Source organism: Pipra filicauda, unplaced genomic scaffold (genome assembly GCF_003945595.2).
Source record: "Pipra filicauda isolate LSUMZ 115617 unplaced genomic scaffold, ASM394559v2 scaffold610_size221990_pilon, whole genome shotgun sequence".
NCBI lineage: Eukaryota > Metazoa > Chordata > Aves > Passeriformes > Pipridae > Pipra > Pipra filicauda.
In genome coordinates, this window is record NW_024104766.1 from 199191 (window position 1) to 217732 (window position 18542).

At 40.4% G+C, this 18542-nt stretch overlaps 1 protein-coding gene across 2 annotated transcripts in view; it reads right to left on the minus strand.

The window, feature by feature from the left end:
* The window catches only part of RAPGEF2 (Rap guanine nucleotide exchange factor 2), a 179049-nt gene extending 166834 nt beyond the window's left edge, over positions 1-12215 (minus strand). For both annotated transcript variants that reach the window (XM_027747967.2, XM_027747966.2), the window contains exon 1: positions 11813-12215. In XM_027747967.2, coding sequence (XP_027603768.1) covers positions 11813-11881 — 69 coding nt within the window. In that variant the 5' untranslated portion in view covers positions 11882-12215. The remainder of the gene's footprint in view (positions 1-11812) is intronic.
* Between the last annotated feature and the right edge of the window lie 6327 nt (positions 12216-18542).

Here is an 18542-nt window from a genome sequence, read left to right on the forward strand (position 1 = left end):
ACTCAAACCTTTCGACAGACTCAGGCAACTTATTATAGACTCTCCAAACCATTTTATAACAGTGATTTGTTTAACACATTATGGTATGGTTGCAAAACTTAACATAACGTGTCTTCTACTGTTTTATGTGTTTCGCAAAGTTGGCAAGTTCTAGATACGTTATTTCCTACTGAACCTAAGATTACACTGGAACAACCAGAGTACGTAAAGTCATCCTGAGAATGGCATTTCAGCAGCTATCTAACTGCAGAGGTGACAGGCCAATATTTGGCTGACAAATTGCGATAAGCGTGCTCTAAAAATAAACAGCAACGTATGAGGCAGCAAACATCACAAAGCTGTAGCTGTGGGTTTTGTTTTTTTTTTTATAAAATGGAAACCTCACACAATAAACCAAGATGCCTTGTGAAGTTACCCATGGTTAGCAGAAGTAATACTTCACCTAAAAGCTATTTATAAAGGCCAGGGTAACCATTAGAGCACCTGTTTCGAACAAACCCCCTTTGTTCAAAAGAAATGTAAGGTAACTCACATACTGGAACGTGGGCCAGTGTCAACAGCAAATCCAACTGGATTTATAGAGGTTGTGTCACTATAAACTGTGTTACTTTCGTCATGAATAAATGTTCATTTAATATCAAGCCAAGATAGACTGTAAGAAGGTGCCATTATTTTCTCTTTAGTTGTGAATTCACACAGCATATTCATTTACATAAGAACATGAGACCTTAAACAGCAATGCTAATTTATCAACCTAAGAAAAGTAGAAATTAGGCATATGCCAATTCTGATGATGACATACTTGGAGTATTTGTACGTTTTGTTTTAAAAGTGAAAAATAACTTGCATCAAGTACACTGTATTGCAATTCATAAATAAAAAGGAGTTTCTTTCCCACTCAGAAATAAATACATGTGACAGAAAGTGTTAGACGAAATCACACAGCTCTTCCTAAGTGCTCTCCTTGGAAGAAAAGTACCTCAAGTGATGACTTTAAGGCACAAAATTCAACAAAGCACTACTAATGGGGGTTTAGAAAGGGAAAAACTACAAGACAACAAATTAATAAGACAGGTTAAATCATAGCACAAGACTAGGTACAAAGAATGAGTACAAGAAGGGAGAAATTAAAAAAGGATCTCTAATTTGCCTGGACATATAAAAACATACCATCTTCTCCCACAGATCAAAAAGAAGTATCCTACCCCAAAACTCAATTTTCTTTGCTCTGGGTCCTTAGAACTACTTTACAGAGCTAACAAAGCATTTCTACACCATCATGTTGTGCATCATGTCAATCATATTTTCCAGCAATACGCAGTAGTCCAGAAGTTTTCAACTACTAAAGCAATATATTCCTCTAAAAGTCATCTTAAATTAAAGAGTCATACAAGCTTCTTAAAGAGGATTTAGGAACAGTGGAGATCAGCTATCCATCAATACTCAGTCTGGTAAAATATAAGCTACTAGCATTAAAATAGATGGCTGTCTAAAATACAGCAATAATGGAATATACTCCTCTCTTCCACCTCCACAAATACTCACAACACTGCAACAACTATCATCCTTCCCCTGCCGTTGTTACCTCAAACCATTTTCAACAGCTGAGCTGGAATTGTGTCGCCATCTGATAGTTGTTCAGTGGCCTACAACCAAGGAGTTGGCATTTTCCAGCTAAATCATCAGGAATTAAAACAAGTCATTGGTGCTAATTAGCAGCTTTCAGCAGTAACGGAGAAGCTGTGACAAGGACGGAAACTCAATTACCCTCATTCCAGCAGGCGCCTCTTCCTGGTAAGCATGTAGATGGCAGAGCCACTTGTGTTTCTGTATCTATGGCACATGTGAAATACTTCAGTCTTCAAATCAGACCACTGTGTGCTATTCACATGGGGTCTGATCTTTTGTGTTTTGTATAACAAATTCATTGAAGACCCATAACAAATTTGATGCACTATCTAGCAATGTGTACCATAGGATCAATGGAGAACATGAAATGCAACTCAGACTGAAACCCTCACAACTACCTCCCCATAACTCAGAGTGAAAACTGCCTCACTGGGAGTGTTCACCATCTGCTCGCTACCTCCTTAGCAGCAAATACATTCAAGCTACTTAGCTACTGCACTAATAGAGTTTAGAGAGAGACACCACCTGAACAGCACTCATCCTTAACCAGTGCAAAATCTTATTTCTTGCTTCATACTCAGAGCATCCTCCATGAACTACACCCCCATTTATTGTCTTTCTTAAGATAATATCATTTCAATCGATGGGCCACTTACTGTCTCCACTGGAGAAGCTGTTGGTCATTAGAAATCACAATGTGTGTCGAGATCAACTACATCACTTCAGCTGTCAGCATCTTGTTATCAATTTAGCAACTGGGATAAAAACCCCAACCACTTAAAACACCTTTGCCTCACATTCTGCTTCAGCAGTACCCAGCACTTGCTTTTCTCTTCCAGTTTTTGACTCTTTTTGGAGACTGTGGTTCCTCTAGAGTTGAGGAATGATTCTGCAGGCAGAGCTTCTGTCGTGGTTTAGCAAAAGTATTTTCCGATTTAGTGTTCCCAGTGAAACACTCCGAACCACCACACGCTACTCGCTCACTGCCCACTTCCACCTCTCCCTTCCACCGTGGCAGGACTGGAAGGGGAATTGGAGACACAAAAGGTAAAGATCACAGGTTGAGATAAGAACAACTACATTATCATTTTGCAGTTGCTAGCTTATAAAGTTCAAAGCTATTTCAACACTAAGTACCATCACACATAAAACCAGTAAAATGCCACCACTTACAAATATTGACATCACTATTTAAATAAAAGTTCATCTTTTTTGTTACTATACCTATGGCACCTTCAAAAACTGTATGAGTAAGCAATGTGGTCCTGTGTTCTGGCAGCGCCAGCCTGCTTGTCCTGCAGCACTGATGAAGGAAGACACTTGGAACACCCACAGCAACACTGACAAGGGACACAAAGAAGATGTAACATTGCACAGACAAGCCCCTTTCTCTCAGCTCAAAATGCATCTAAATATTTACTGCCACATACATATATGCTGTGTATTCTGATGTGCCTTTTGACAAATAGCAGAGGTCCACACAACCATTCAAATGAGCACTGGCTACTCACATGCAATAGGTAACTGATTTCAGCAAGGTTATGTATTTTGAGAAACTGTTTTGTGCAGGCGAGGGAATGGTTTCCTCTCAAGATTAAGCACTTACCTCAAAGTCAAAACAAAAACAATAGAGAGTACATATTTTAAGTATGTCCCAACAGATTTCACATACCAAATGGAAAAATGTGTATGCCTCTTAACTTGCATGCCAATAAAATTGTCACTTTTTTTGCCCCCAGCATGGGAAGAGAGCCCACCGGCATCCAATTTTCAGGTACCGTACAACAAAGCAATGTAAATACAGCCAAGATTCAGTATTAGCAATACGAAAAAAATATATCAGGCCTTACCTTAGCAATTCATCCACCCAATTCAGTGCATGCAAGGGTAGCATCACTACCCAGATTTCTTACCATTGCTATATTCTAATGGGGAAAAAGCCCTTACATTTTACAAAAGTTTCCTTTTACGTTAATCCTCATAACAAACAAAAAGGGAAAACCTCTCTCAAGAAGCATCTTGCCCATATGCCTAATAAGTTAAAAAAACATTCCCATTTTAGTAAACGCATCAAGAATAAATAATGTCATAATATTCCATCCAGGTTAACTTTTGTTTTATACTTCTAGACAGTGTTTGAAAATGGAGCACCATATACTCTCTGGAGAAGGTTAAGCTATTTCAGAGGTTCCTACACACAACCATAATCATTTATTCTCAATCTTGTAGCATAAGTCTTCACACCTTCAGCTGCACCAACACAAACATTTGAAGCCATAATCTAAACCAGACTGAGTCATGTAGATTTTAGAAAGCAAAAACTCTCACATACCATCTCTTTTGTTCAGTTAACAAGATTGTACCACTTATTCGGTGTATATTATAGCCTCAGAAACAGTTGGATTGGCACAAATGAGGCAGCTGACAACATCAGCATGGGAAACAAAGCTCTTAAACAAACTTTTCTGCTAAAGAAGTATGATGTACCACGAAAGATTTAGCCTTTGGTTTCAGCAAGTCAAATCTCAAGCAGAAGCTTCTTCCATCTGTATTGGTGTTTTAGCCTTGTATATCCCATCAACTGCTTACAAACCTCATTTGTGCAACTTTTTATCTCACCCCTCTAAGTTTTCAGTCATTTTTAGTTTTTAGTTTTTCCCCAATGACCATAAAAGTAAAATAAGGATGGGATACAAGAGTATCCTTAAAAATACAGAACTGCAAATGCAAACTGGGAAAAAAAACCAAAAAACTATGTAATAAAAGTTTTTATTTATTAAGACAAGTTTATTTTAAGACATACAAAAAGCAAGCAAACAAACAGCCTGGTAAAGACAGTCAACAACAGGCATCTCCAGAAATGCGTCTTTCATGAAACTTACTACCCATTCCCAGGTAATTTACACTGATACCAAATGCATTTTCATTGTGTTGGTGTTTATCAGAATACATACAAATAAGAGAAAAATAGGTAAGTTATGCTTTCCACAGAAATATTAATATAAGAATATTCCTTCAACCTTTATCAATCCTGAAAAGTAAACTTGTGCCTCCCACTCTCCCTCCCCCCAATTTAAATATTTCAACCTTTTCTTATGCCTTCAGTGTTTTGCTCAGGTAATTATATACATGCTGCTCATTATTGTTGATTAGAATTCTTTAGAACTGTTCTAAATCAAATATTGAATCACTCTTACTCAGGTCAGAGAAGACAGAGACACACAGAGAAACACATCTACAGCTATATGGGCGTAACAGAGATACCCAGAGAGAAGAAACAGCTGATTTTAACTGCAAAACAAAGCTGTAAGGAAAGCATTGCAGTAGGGCTCTTCTCTCTCCCTTTTCAAGAAGAGTGGTTAACTTCACCAGCTTCAGGAAAAGGGAAGCAGAGAACCACTTCCATTTTGAGACTTATTCAAATACACTCCTTCACGCAAAATATATCCAGCAAATTAAATCTGCAACACTGGCTGCAGCAAACAAGGCGTGCAGGCTCAGCTGCCCTCCACAAAGCATCTTTGTGGAGCTATCTTTCTGCCAGCGCTCCTTTTGAATCCCCAAACAATACCTCACAAAAATTAGATCTCCTACTGTGGGAAAGTTCCCAAAACACAAGCCAAAATACATTTTCTCATGAGGATACAAAAAACCCTCAACGAGGAAGTCGAAGTTCTTACAATGACTGTTCAGTGTACATATAGTTATTCTTGAAACATGCTAACAGATTAAGTAGTAACATGCCGATTAAAAAAATTATTAAAATCACATCAGTTATTCAACAGAATTAATTAGTAGCTACTAGTAATTTGCATAAGCATAGACCTTTAAAAACTTCTAAACATACAGATTTTTTTAAAACAATGGAGTTCAAGAAACAATAACTTCTTAAAAAAACCTTAGCTAAGCTCTATTGTAATAAGCATAAAATAAATTAATCATCTTTGGAGATTACATTTAAATTATCTTTTTTTTTCCTAATGGTTCTTTGTGAATAACCTGATAACCCACAGAATACTCTATCCTCCTACTAAAGAAAAACACGATTTGGGGAAAATGCTTGTGTGTTCCTTACCTTTGCTGACCTACACTTTTACACCCAAGAAAGATATATTAGCCTTTTTGGTTTTAGAAGTTCAATAGATGATTTTGCTTATTGCTACTTTTGGCAGAAGAGCAAGCCTATCCATGCCAATCAATATCGCTTTACAATAATCATCCTCCACCGTAGGCTCCCCAGCAGCACCACTGGGCCCGACTCACCAGAGGGGTGGGTGAGGATGGGTGGGAGGGAACTGGCCTTTTGGCATAACAGAGGGTACAGACACGTGCTCTTATGTCTGAACAGCACGTTAAGAGGCAAGTGGACAAAAAAGCCTGGGCTTAGTAGAAGATCCCCGGGCTTTGGGCCCAGCACTGCTCACTTCAGTAACTTCCCTAGGAAACGAAAGCCTCCCAATTTTTAAGTGCAGGAAGGTAACTCTGTCCACAAAGGCTGTCAAAAACATGCTCACAGGAACATACCCAGCCCAAACCCAGTGCAAACACTTCTGCAGCCACAGCAGGGCAGAAATCATAAGCAAACTCTATGAAGCAGATAATTAATCAAGTAGGAAATTACATAGAGCTTATCAGTGCTACAGTTAAACGCTCACTTTCCAAGTTTCAAACTTGCTGAGATACGTACAGCTAACTGAGCTGCAATCTTATGATGTAATGAGAAAGCAGACAAGTGTTTAGGATAAGACTTCAAATTGGCTATTTCTATGCTATAGGTGAAGGCTTCCTGATCATACCAAGGTCTTTGCATGTGTTGGCAAAAGATACAGCACTACAGAATCTACAAATGCAGAAAGTACTAGCCCTATGACAGGGAAGAACTATTGCAAAAGAAATTAAAAATTCAATACTCTTGCCCTTCTCAAAGTTCTTGGCAACAAAGATATGAATGGCTATGGGAAAATGCACACACACACCTCCCATCAGAAAGACTGGGAAATAAACATAGTTTCTTTCAAAACAAACAGGATACTGAGCAGCCCATTGCAGCACATACCCTTACTTTTGGGAAGGACATGAAAACTGACAGTGGAAGTTCAGAATCAAACATTCCAGGACTGTTTTAACAGACTGAGATTAGAGAGGTCACAAGAAAATCTGAGCTATGCAAAGGGTTTCAGTTTTCGTTATCAGCCACAAAAAGATATATTCACACAATTAAGTTTGTTGCACATGAAATTATGCTGCATAGCAATACTAGCTTGAGAAAAAACATTAAGAGGAAAAAAAGTACACTTACTTCAAAAATACATTCTGTGATATTATTTCTGTACTAAACAAATACATTATTTGCTTTGTCAGGGAAAGGTATCACTTTTTCCCAGTAGTTACTTTGGATTTTATGTTCCCAGTTTAGTGCTGAAACACAACAAGAAAAACCCCAAGGATAAAGGTCTCTAGATACTTGTGTCTGTTATAACTTCTTTTTCAGACACAAGTATCCTCCTGCCCTACTTACACCCCAAGAGACATCACTTAACTTAAAGTTCATCAGACACATTCAGGGGATGTTAGCTATTTTGAACAAGTTTCCAAGCATCTAAAGGGTTGGTGTTTTTTTTTTTTGGTCAGGTCAACTACCCTTACAGATGACTTTATGACAGCAATTTTACTTCAAGCCCACTGACTGCCAAGCAAGAGAGAAGCCTGGACCAAGAACTAGCAACATTTCTTCATTAAGCTGTATTACTAACATTGATCCCAACGTTAACACAAAACGTAACAGGCTCATGCCCCAATTCAGAACTAGTCACTGCAGACAGCAGAAAGCCTGAACGTTACCACAGGAAGTGCAGTCAGAAATCTAATTCTGTTGGTCAAATGGGCTCCCCTCAAAGAAACAGAATGTCAAGCCTTGCAAGCTAAGGCTACCCCTGAATAACCACATTACAAAGCTCTGAGATGTATTATGGAAAGACATTATAACAATGCAATGCAGCCAAATACCAGGCATCAGCTGTCACAGTCCTTCGCTCTTCAGGGCTTCCAAGAACCAGCAGGAGAATTTAGCAACAAAATCAGTTCTCAGCATTATACTGCTGTTAGCAGCGTGATAACAGGGGTTACCCTCCTCTTCAAATGCTAGCCTCAAAAAGATGGTAACATGCTAGCATGCTGACAGTGAAGAAAATCTGAAAGTAATGCTCAAGCTCCAAAATATTTTTGTTTTCCAAAAGAAAGAAATCCCAAACAAGCTCTTCTGAAAAAAGATCATTTTAGTCTTCTGGTGTATTTGGTATAAAGACCATGATCGGCCTGAATTTAAAGACTAAATTCTTTTGCTAGACTCGTACATAAAACGCTTAGTTTCTATGATCCCATTAAACTACAAGGCCTTGTATTCATTTGCTAAGAGATCACTATAGCAAGAAGGAAATGTTCATTTCTGGCTTATCTGAAGATTGCACACAATCATGCTATCACTGGTTACAAGTATAAAAATAACACAACTGGGGAACAAGCTGAAAGTTTATTTGGAAAACGCATAGGTACATCCTATAATTAAACCATTGTTCCTCTCAAGTGTTCAAGAAGGGAGTATCTGCTTAACAACAGCATCCTGTTTAGATGTCTTCTGACATTAAATGACGCACTAGTATCAAACTAAGGGCTACTGTACAGTTCTCCCGTCTGCCCTCAAGATGTGGTCTGATGCTGTTATATCTCTGCTACTCGTTACTGCTGTACTGAATTGCCTCAATGTACCACACCGGCAGTTTCCAGAGGAAAACCTCAGGCATCTAACATATATGAAGTCACACATTAAAAAATTTTCTTTTCTGCAGACGTCACGACATGGCATAAAAACAGTGAACTAGTATGCAGAGTTTCTGAAGTAACTAGCTGTTCACATACCATACCATGCAAATGAGTTGTTAGCATAAAGAAAGATTAGGGCTCGGTTTCTCTTGTTTGAAAACAAAAGCAGCCCTATTTTTTCAGATTAAGCTACACCAGTATAAAACTGCATGCTTACTAAGTTGGCCTATGATGCCAATAAGAATTTGTTTTGAAAAGACTTAAAGCTATAACAGTCCACGTAAGACAACATTCGGAGAAAAAAAATAGATTGCTATTACTCACAGCTTAAGGGCAGAAAACCATTTGTAATTTATGAACATTTAAAAGTTAGATTCCCCAAAGTAGTTAAATTAACTTCCTAGTTCACGGCTTCAAAGAGAAAATGAATAGTTTAATACACCAATTAAAGAGGAGAGCTCTGTTACACAACAGGCATGTTAAAGAGTAGGTCATACACATATTCTTTTTTTTAATTATTTATTAGTTTCTTGAGCCAACAGAATATTGAGTTGCAATTCACAAAATTCAGGAAAACTCTGTAAAGGAGGATACACCAAAGAGATACAAAGTTAAGAATTTACCAAAGCAATTGCAGAATACACTGTTTACCTATTTGGAAAAAAAAAAAAATCAGTCCAGTCCAAAATTACCAAGAGATTTTTGCACTACAGAAGTTCATACCAAGTTAAGTTTGCTTTCTCCAACAATGTGTATCAGACTTAGTAGTTCTCAAAGCCATACACAGTGGCTATCGTACTGTCACTCCTTTCCTCTGAGCCTGCAGTGAAGGCATTGTGCCAAATTTGCACCCTGACAATCCAGGGTGAATAGTAATGTCAAACAGATATTTACTTCATCGTGATTTGGGAGAAGCTGAGCCCCAAAGAGTTTGTTAATGCAAGTAAGCAGCAAATATGCTACTAACATACTTCTCTTGCTATTTCCTGTACTGACATGAATATGATAAATATATTTTTTCTTTCCAACTCTCTCTCAACTTTAAAGAAACCTCATGACTTCCCAAAAGCCAAAATTAAATAACTATCTTTATGAGATAGCATTGCAAGGACAGGAAAATACAAGTAAAGAGACAATAAAAAGTTACTTTAAGGGAGGAAGGAGAAGCAAGGTCTTGGTACCTTTCTATATTTTTTTTCCTTTTACTTAACAATGAAAGATGATATGCATAAGCATATTCCTTTCAAATTCCAATACTACTGTAAAATAAAATCAAACTTCCAGAACAGAGAACCAACATCAGAAAACTCTTTAACATACACAATTCAACATGAGTTATTCACAAAAATATCAACCAAGTTTTCTGCTGCAAGCCCTGCTCTCCCCAGCAGCAACAGGAAGGCACGCCTGACTACCAGTTTCAAGTATTTCCAGTGCTAAAAACACATCATGTTTCCCACAAATTTGGTATTATTTGTGGATTATTTTGGGCCAGTGTCAGTTTCATGGATTTAAGGGTGGGCTTCTTTTCCTGCCGTGATTGCCACAGCAGGCTGCCAGTCTGCTGATTCGGGAAGTTTTACAGCATTAACGCAGCCCTGGTGTTCCCGATTTAGCTCTCTGCCCTGTGCCCTTCACATAGGCTTTATCCCTTCATTCAGGCTGGATTCTTCACTGCGTCATTTCTTACTTTCTGCCTTTTTTGTTTGTTTATTATCCCTTCTAGACAGCAAGGCCAACTGGCAATGGCACGAGAAAGTTTAACAGTTCACATGGCACAGACCATGCCACAGGGAAAGCACTGCCCCCCCAGCCCAGGCTGGTGGCCCCACAACCTGATCAACTAGTTTCTGAGCATCTGCCAGCCTCACTACTCCTGAACATCCAATCATCCTTTGATAACCATCTCCTGAGGCTGGACATTGCTGGTAGGCTCCCCCAGCTGGAATTTACACCTCTACCAACACAAGTGACCTCGCTTCAAGTTTGCAGAGACTGTCTTCCCCAGGAGAGCACACTTGGCCTCCTTCAGCTTTCACAACACACTGAAGGGCTGGGTCCAGCACAGAAGGCAAACAGACATTTTTGGAAAGGTCAAACAAGGACAGAGAAACAACTTTAGCACCACAAAAGCAAGTTCCAGAAGCAGCTTTCTTTTTTCCTGTAAAATAGAATTTAAAAAAAAGATTTGCCAAAGACACACTACATACAATGCCTATGCAGTCAGTATGTTTTTCCATGAGAAGTTTTATTTTCTCACACATATTCCACGAGCATGAGGATAAAAATAACATTACCACAATGACGTATCTATAGTAGGAGGAATGACTTATGGGTGGTGACCGAAAGTCAAGGTTTTCTCTTTGACCCCAATTTGAAATCATCCCCAGCCAGTGAGACGCCTGCCAAAACAATCAGTAACATTTCTTCCCCAAAACCCGAATACAGGGACTGCTCAGAGAGCAGGACAAGCCTTTAGAAAATAGGACAGATGGCATTACAACTCCAAGCAAAGTAACTCCTTGTATCATTAGCTATTGAACCGCAGCTTGATGTGGGGATCAGTGTAAAGCTTATTAGTCTTTAGACAGTTGGCAGCAACAGCCACTGCAGCAAGCGTTCGGCAGCAGAAGGAACTCATTCAGTTTACTTGTTTTTCAGGTCATGTTAAGTCAAAATGTTTCTGTACGCACGCCGGTCCCCAGCTTAACCTTTCTCAGCCTCTCTAAGTGCAACTACGCTTACAAACAGCTTAAACTCACACACTCCTCTGACAAAGAGGGCTCCAGGAGCCCGGCGCAGGTATCTAAAAAATTCCTGCCTGGTGCCATTGTGTAAGGATTTCACCCTACTTTGGAGAGCAAGGACTTGCCAAGAATACCACTGACCTCAGCCCTTACATTATGAAACAGCGCTGCCAGCTCTAGCCAGCTATGTAAAAGTAGGGATTGAATTCAAATCCGGAGCCACAGCGTACTCCGGGGCAATAACAAAACACACACGAAAAGAAAAAGCCAAACGAAAAATTATACTCTAAGTGCATTTTTCTTTTTACCGGAAGCAACCTTCAAAACAAACCCAGCTGGCGTTTATCCCTCTTCTTCCCCCAAAATTAGTGAGTAGAAGGAAAGTTGTCGCGTTAACGCGCGCCCTTCCCGGGAGCTGCCGGCCGGGAATTCAGCGCTAGGGAGCTCAATGGGGCTGGCGGGGGGAGCACCCCTCTCGGGAGCAGCTGCGCTCCTGGGGGAGCGCGGCCGTGGCGCTCCCGGGCTGCCCGGCCGGGGCTGCGCGGGGCGGGCGGAGCGGCCCCGCCACCACCGCCCCGAGCGCGGGTCCGCGGGGTCTGCGGGGAAGGGGCGCCTACCTGGGGGCTGCGCTCCGCCGGGTTCTTCATCACCGCCTGGCGGAAGCTGTTATCCACGTAGGACGCCATCGCGCCCCTCCTGCCTCCCGCCGCCGCCGCCGCCGCCGCCCGGGGAGGCGATGGGGGAGGGCCGGCCGGGGCCTGGCGCTGCGCAGCCGGGGCGCTGGGCGAGGAGCTGGGAGGCGGCGCGGAGGCACCGCGGGCTCAGCAGCGCCGCCGCCCGGAGCTGGAGGCGGCGGCCGAGCCCCGCCGGTGGCAGCGGCGGCGACAAGGGCTCGGCGCTCCCTCTCGACCCGGCTCTACGCCTCCCGCCGGCCCGCTCCGCCGCATCCCCCTGGGCACCGTCCTCGCCGCCTCCCTCCTCTTCCTCCTCCTCCCATCCGGGCTGATTGGGGGCTCCGCGCCCGCCTCGGCGACGGGGAAGTTGCTGGCTCGGGGAGGCGGAGCGGCGGGGGGCGGGTGGAGGCGGGACGGAGCAGGGACGGAGCAGGGAGGGTGGGGCGGGGTGCTGGGGGTCGCGGCCGGCGGGGTCTCATTCAGCGGCAGTAGTTCAGCATCCTCCCCCTGGGAAAACATCCTTCCTGGTTTTAACAACCGGAAAAAAAAAAAAAAAAAGAAGTCTGACCGGCTGCCGCCATCGTCCTAAGACACGCACATCACCATAGCTTTGGCCGTGCATCCTGTAGATGGATCCTGGTGCTGAGCAAGCTGGACACTGAAACAAAAACTATAAATAAAGACTCGATCTGCTGTATCTAGTGACTTCTGGGAGCCCACCTGTTGTCACACTTCTCAAAAGTAGTCCGTACCAGCCGGCTGTCCCCTCTGTCATTGTTATATGGGATAAAAACGAGGAAGGGATGTGAAATCTTTATTTTATCAATTTTCTGGGGATTATCTAGCAGCGGATTCTTCTCACGTGAACTTAAGTTTTTAAAGAATAAGGGGTCTCGCAACATGGCTGATTTTCTTTGTTTACCATGATACTGAGCACGTCTCAGCAGCAGCTTGACAAACGCGAATCATGGAAGTATTATTAACGTGCCATTAGCAGCAGGGTAATACTATTAATGTATTTGCCTTCACAAGCGATGTGTACCCTTCACTGATACGGATCACGCAATGTAAATAATGTCAACACTAATAAATCTGTTTAACTCCCAGTCACTAGCAGTCACATTTCAATCCCAAGTAAGGTAGTGTCATCTTTATTTGATTTTTTTATTTGTGAAAAGTCCCAGGGATAACCATCTTTTCCTTATAAAACATACACTGCTGGTCTCAGGAGACAAAATCTTACACTTTTAGACATACGTGGCTCTCAAAAATGCTCTGTCTTCAGACTAATCTTCTAAACCTACTGAATTTCTAGATATGGCTCATTAACAAAGATAGCTTTTCGGGCTAATCCCACTCATATGTGTCAGCAAAATATTTTTGCAGTAATACCAATCATTCTGGGGAGATTATGGCAAAATACTAAGGAGGGCTCCACATTCTCTACATCTTGCTTGTTGGAGCTTATTAGTAGTCCTTTGGGGGGATTTTTTTCCTAACTAACAGATTGATAATGTAATGTCCTTTGCCCTAAAAAATAACAGTTTTAATATGCCTCGTGTTCATCATTCAGAGGGTATAATTTCTTCAAATTAATCAAGCCTGCAGCTATAGAAAAGTGTCAGCTTTTCCAAAGCTGAGTTTACCAACACGGAGTGCTGAAGTTCCCTTTTTTTGTGGGGCATATGTATAGGGCGAGTGCCACAGGAATGTGAGGAATGCTCTCCTGGGCTTCAATCCTCAATCACTCCAGGGCACCCATTCCCTCCTGCTACAAACTAGCTTGCCTGACATCTTTATATCTCTACATCAAAACAGAGCTACCCACTCTATTTTAATATGCAATTATCTTTCATTTCAGACCTATTAGCTGTAACAGCATCAAGTGAAGTGTTTTGCTCTGGTTAATTTTTTGCCGTGCTGTCTGGTAACACAATAGCTGTGATTCATAGGGATGTTTAACTTCAGCCAATGGGATCTGGGAGTTCTGATAGTACTCAGCTCAGTGTGACGAATCTCAATGGTTATAGATGTATGTCAAAGGCTTATCACATGGTACGTGAATTGTTATAAATGGAAATGAATGAAAGCTAGAGGACTATGTACAAATACACTCAACGACTTCTTAATAATATTTAAAGATGCATTGCGTTAGCACCTTTTTAGTGTCTGTAAGCAACAAATTTGTATAATGAAAATGCTTCTGATTATTCATATCCTCCATGGTGGATACTAGTCTGTCCTTTATGCTGGTTTTTTCCTAGCTGAAATTAGTCTAGTTTTTTCAGAATAGAAAAAAAAAATAAACAAATCAGTAAATAATCATCAAGATACAGAGTAAGGACAGTAAATGTTAGAGAAAATATCCAATTATCACTGGAAACCCTATTTTTCATGCAAATACTCAAAAAAATATAATTTACAGTGTCAAATGTTTTTGCAAATTCAATATTCTCATAGTCTCACTGTCCTCCTGTTTTCCAATTTTAACAATAAATCAGTATGTTTTAAAATACATATATATACCATGACATGCCATACCATTCATTTTTCTTTTTGGTTATTCCTCAGTCTACATATCTAGCCTTATTAACAATGGATTTTTCTCGAGGGGTAGGAGTATGTGACAGTGTTTTTCTGGTCATGTTAGTACATTATACAGGTTTTCGACTCCATATTACACAAGGAAACCAAGAGTTAACTATATATACATGCAGTACATATAGTACTGATATTTCAGCAGTATGAAAAGGCTGCAACTCAAAATATGACAGCTCAGCATAATATCCTTTTGGATAGTTATAACTAAGCACTATGTTATTTTAGAAAAGTATTTTTTCTTGGAAATACAGAGTACCTGCCTTCCTGAATATCTCTGTTTCCTTCAAGTGGTAATTTGAAATGGTCAGGTCAAACAATTACTGAAATGCCAAGGAAACAAATTCAGTATTTCTGGGAGCTCTTCGTTCATTTGCTAAACCTCATTTTTAAGAAGATACACTTTGAAAGGCTTGCACTTGACTTAGTCATACAGGTTTTAATTCATTACACCAGTTATTAGTCACCCACAGTTAAACACTTGGTTTTCTCAGGACAGGCCTCTCTGCCTTGGTAGGGAAACAAAACATTGCCTCTTTGAGAGAGTTTAGTAAATTATATACAGTCATCATGGTTATAAGCCCCGAGATGTCCTTTTCTCCCCTTTCTTTGGATAAGTACTCATTTTCATCTATCTTCTTGAGACGGCATGGCAGCTGAAGCAGATTCATGCCGCCAAACTCCAGCCCTCAGAGCTGCATGTCTCCTTCCCAGCTCTCTCTCTTCTCAGCAACCATAAAAAAATACTTCCATAACCATTCATGGAGGTAGACTGTTATAGAGGAATGGAGGTATCAGCCCAGTGAACCCCTCTGGAGCTGACCAGAACAGCAGCCATTCCCTTCAGCCTGGGCTGAAGCTAATTTTATTGGCTTTTAAGTCAGAGATGAATTATTTTAGGCACAAGTAAGGCCACTACCAAGAGGAGACAATTTCCTTTGAACAAGATTAACCTCTATGGTCTGTCTTTAGGGGTGGCACCATTTCCAAGAATCATAGAATCATAGAATCATAGAATCGATTGGGTTGGAAAAGACCTCCGAGATCATCGAGTCCAACCCTTGGTCCAAATCCAGTCCATTTACTAGATCATGGCACTCAGTGCCACGTCCAATCTGCGTTTAAAAATCTCCCGGGATGGTGAATCCACCACCTCTCTGGGCAGCCCATTCCAATGCCTGATTACGCTCTCTGTAAAGAATTTTCTCCTGATATCCAACTTAAATTCCCCCTGGCGGAGCTTAAGCCCGTGCCCCCTTGTCCTATTGCTGAGTGCCTGAGAGAAGAGACCAACCCCCACATGGCTAAGACTTCCCTCAGGTAGTTATAGACGGTGATGAGGTCACCTCTGAGCCTCCTCTTCTCCAGGCTAAACAACCCCAGCTCCCTCAGTCTCTCCCCATAGGACTTATGCTCCAGTCCCTTCACCAGCCTTGTTGCTCTTCTCTGGACCCGCTCCAGCACCTCAATATCCTTTCTGAACTGAGGGGCCCAGAACTGAACACAATACTCAAGGTGTATACTCAAGAATGCTATCTCTCTCCTTTTTGGGATTTATACATGGATGGGATTGCTACCATTTGCAATTCCAGTTTTTAGCATCTTTTACAGTATGATGAAGGACATGTGGATTTGTTTGTTTGGGTGGGTGGTTTTGTCTGTTAATTTTTTACACAACATCCTCTAGTTACAACTACTGTGTGCCCCTGAATCAGAGGGTAGAATAGAAAGATATCAGTAGCTTAACACGGTCCATACTAAAATAATCCTTGAATGTTTAACATAGTTTTACAGTCCTTTTGTACTCATAAGATGCATGAAATTCTAAAGTTTATAAAAGAGAACTTGGTCTGTGCCATAAAGGAAAAATCATCCTTTGTTTTTTCTTAAAGGAAAAAGAGAAGGATTTTTTTACTACTATAATACATTTCATGTATTTATTCAGAATTTGGCACTATTTGCATAGCTACATTTGGGAATATTTATCATTTAACTTCTGCTGTAGCTGCAAATGTATGCAAACCGGCTTTAGTTAGTTAGTTTAATACTAGCATCAACAGCTCAGGGACCAGCACAAACCATCCAAGTATTTACATGATCTTGGAGAGGAATTCACAGCCCACACAGTGTTCTCTTCAGCTTTACTGATAAAGGTACCCTGAGAAAAAGAAAGGTGGCTGATATCTGTATTGCAGCAGCACCCAGGAGGCATAGCAATTGATGGTAGCCCCTATGCTACACCCTGTGTGAACACTGAGCAAATTAACAGGAACTCCTGAAGGTTGAGCCTGTATTTCTGAAGCTCAGGTACATCTACACAAGCTTCATTTGTGTTTGCGACCATGCTACAGGTCTGGCCCTTGTCTCTCAGGAGTGAAAGTGATGATAGGAGATGGTTGTGAGTCTTCTATGCTGGTACTTCCACTGGGAAGCTAGGCTCCAGGCCTCATGTCAACATCTCCAGCTTCTCCTTCTGTGAAAAGAGACACAAAAGTAGCAACTAAACTTCTCGGGTAAAGTATTCTGAGACAGAGAAAGTGCTGCAAAGTGCTGTTACTAATAACAGTAGCAGCATTTTTTTTTTTTAAACAGAAAATTAACTACAGACACGGAAATAGTCAAATAGGATCTTTTGTCATTATCGGGACGTGTGGTAGAGAGGCTGGTTCAGTGGGAAGATGCAAAGCACACAGCAGGAAGTTGGCACATAGGTGCTGGTGTGCTCTGAAACAGGCTGCCAGCATGGAAAGGTGCCTTGTGGGAGTTCTCGAATTGCAGCTGCTACACAGTGGCAAAGGTATCAGAGAGACTAAGCTCAGTGTCATTTTAGATAGATGACACTTTCTGAATTATATATGGGTTAAAAAATGCACTCTACTCCTTTCCAAATAGTCGTCCATGACCTAGTATAGGCAGGATATACATAGGAACAATTTCAGCTGTTGAATGTATATTATAAGAGTTTCGTGATCTAAATATTTGGTGTCACATATATTTCTCATAGTATATTTCAGTAAATGGCATCCCAAATAAGGAAAAAAAATTTCATTCTTATTTGTTGTCTTTGAAATTTTCATTACTAAACAAATTAAAGCCAAAGCTTACATTTCAGTGTTTTGCTTTTAAACCAATATATTTCCTAAAAGAAAATACAAACTTACTCTTTCTGAAATGGCTGCACTTGACTTGTTTAAAATAATCTTTTGAAGTTTCTTCAACCCAAACATTACATGATTGTGCCAAACTATCAAAAGGAGAAATTGTCTAAAAGTCAAATCTACACAGAACTACTATTTATTCAAAGCTGGCCAAGTCTTTAAAAGAATTTGACTCATACATATTAACGATATATAGCTAGATGATCATTAATATCCAACCATATTGCTTCTCATAAAACACTAGATGATAAAGTTATCTAATAGATCATGCAGAATAATAAATAAAATATGTAAAACTCTGCAAGGAAAATGAAACACATACAAGGTAGGAATTTTATTCCTGCACAAAGATATTAAATATTTATAAGAGACAAAATTGTTAAGATTGTTATTAAGACCTTTCACTCCAAATGTGCTATTTTCAGTATTAGGATTCTATACTAACTGCCTAGTTTTCACTGACTGCCATCAGAAACCTATTATTTTATTTTTTTTTTAGGTCAGCTTTATTATATATTAAATATGATTAAAGCATTTGGCTTCAGTTCGTACTAGCTGTTTCAAAAAATATTAATATATTTATAACTTTTGGCATTACTGCAGGGCATTATTCTACAAATTAAGTTTACAGCTGGTAGCATTTTTCCATAATGAATTATTGATTAATTATTCCAGATATTGCCTGCCCTCGCTCAACTACCAAGCACTGCTTACTGCACTGCTAAGTCAGCCCATGCTAGAACTATTCCTTGGACTGAGTCCCCGAATGCTGCATTCCTGTCAGCTTTCTCCTCTTCAGTCTTGTCACCATCTTCCATGGAGATCATCCACACTCTTTCCTGCTTGCTTTAATACAATATAGTGAATCACAAATATGTTCCAACATGATGCTACTGGTGCTTATTAGAAGAGCATTT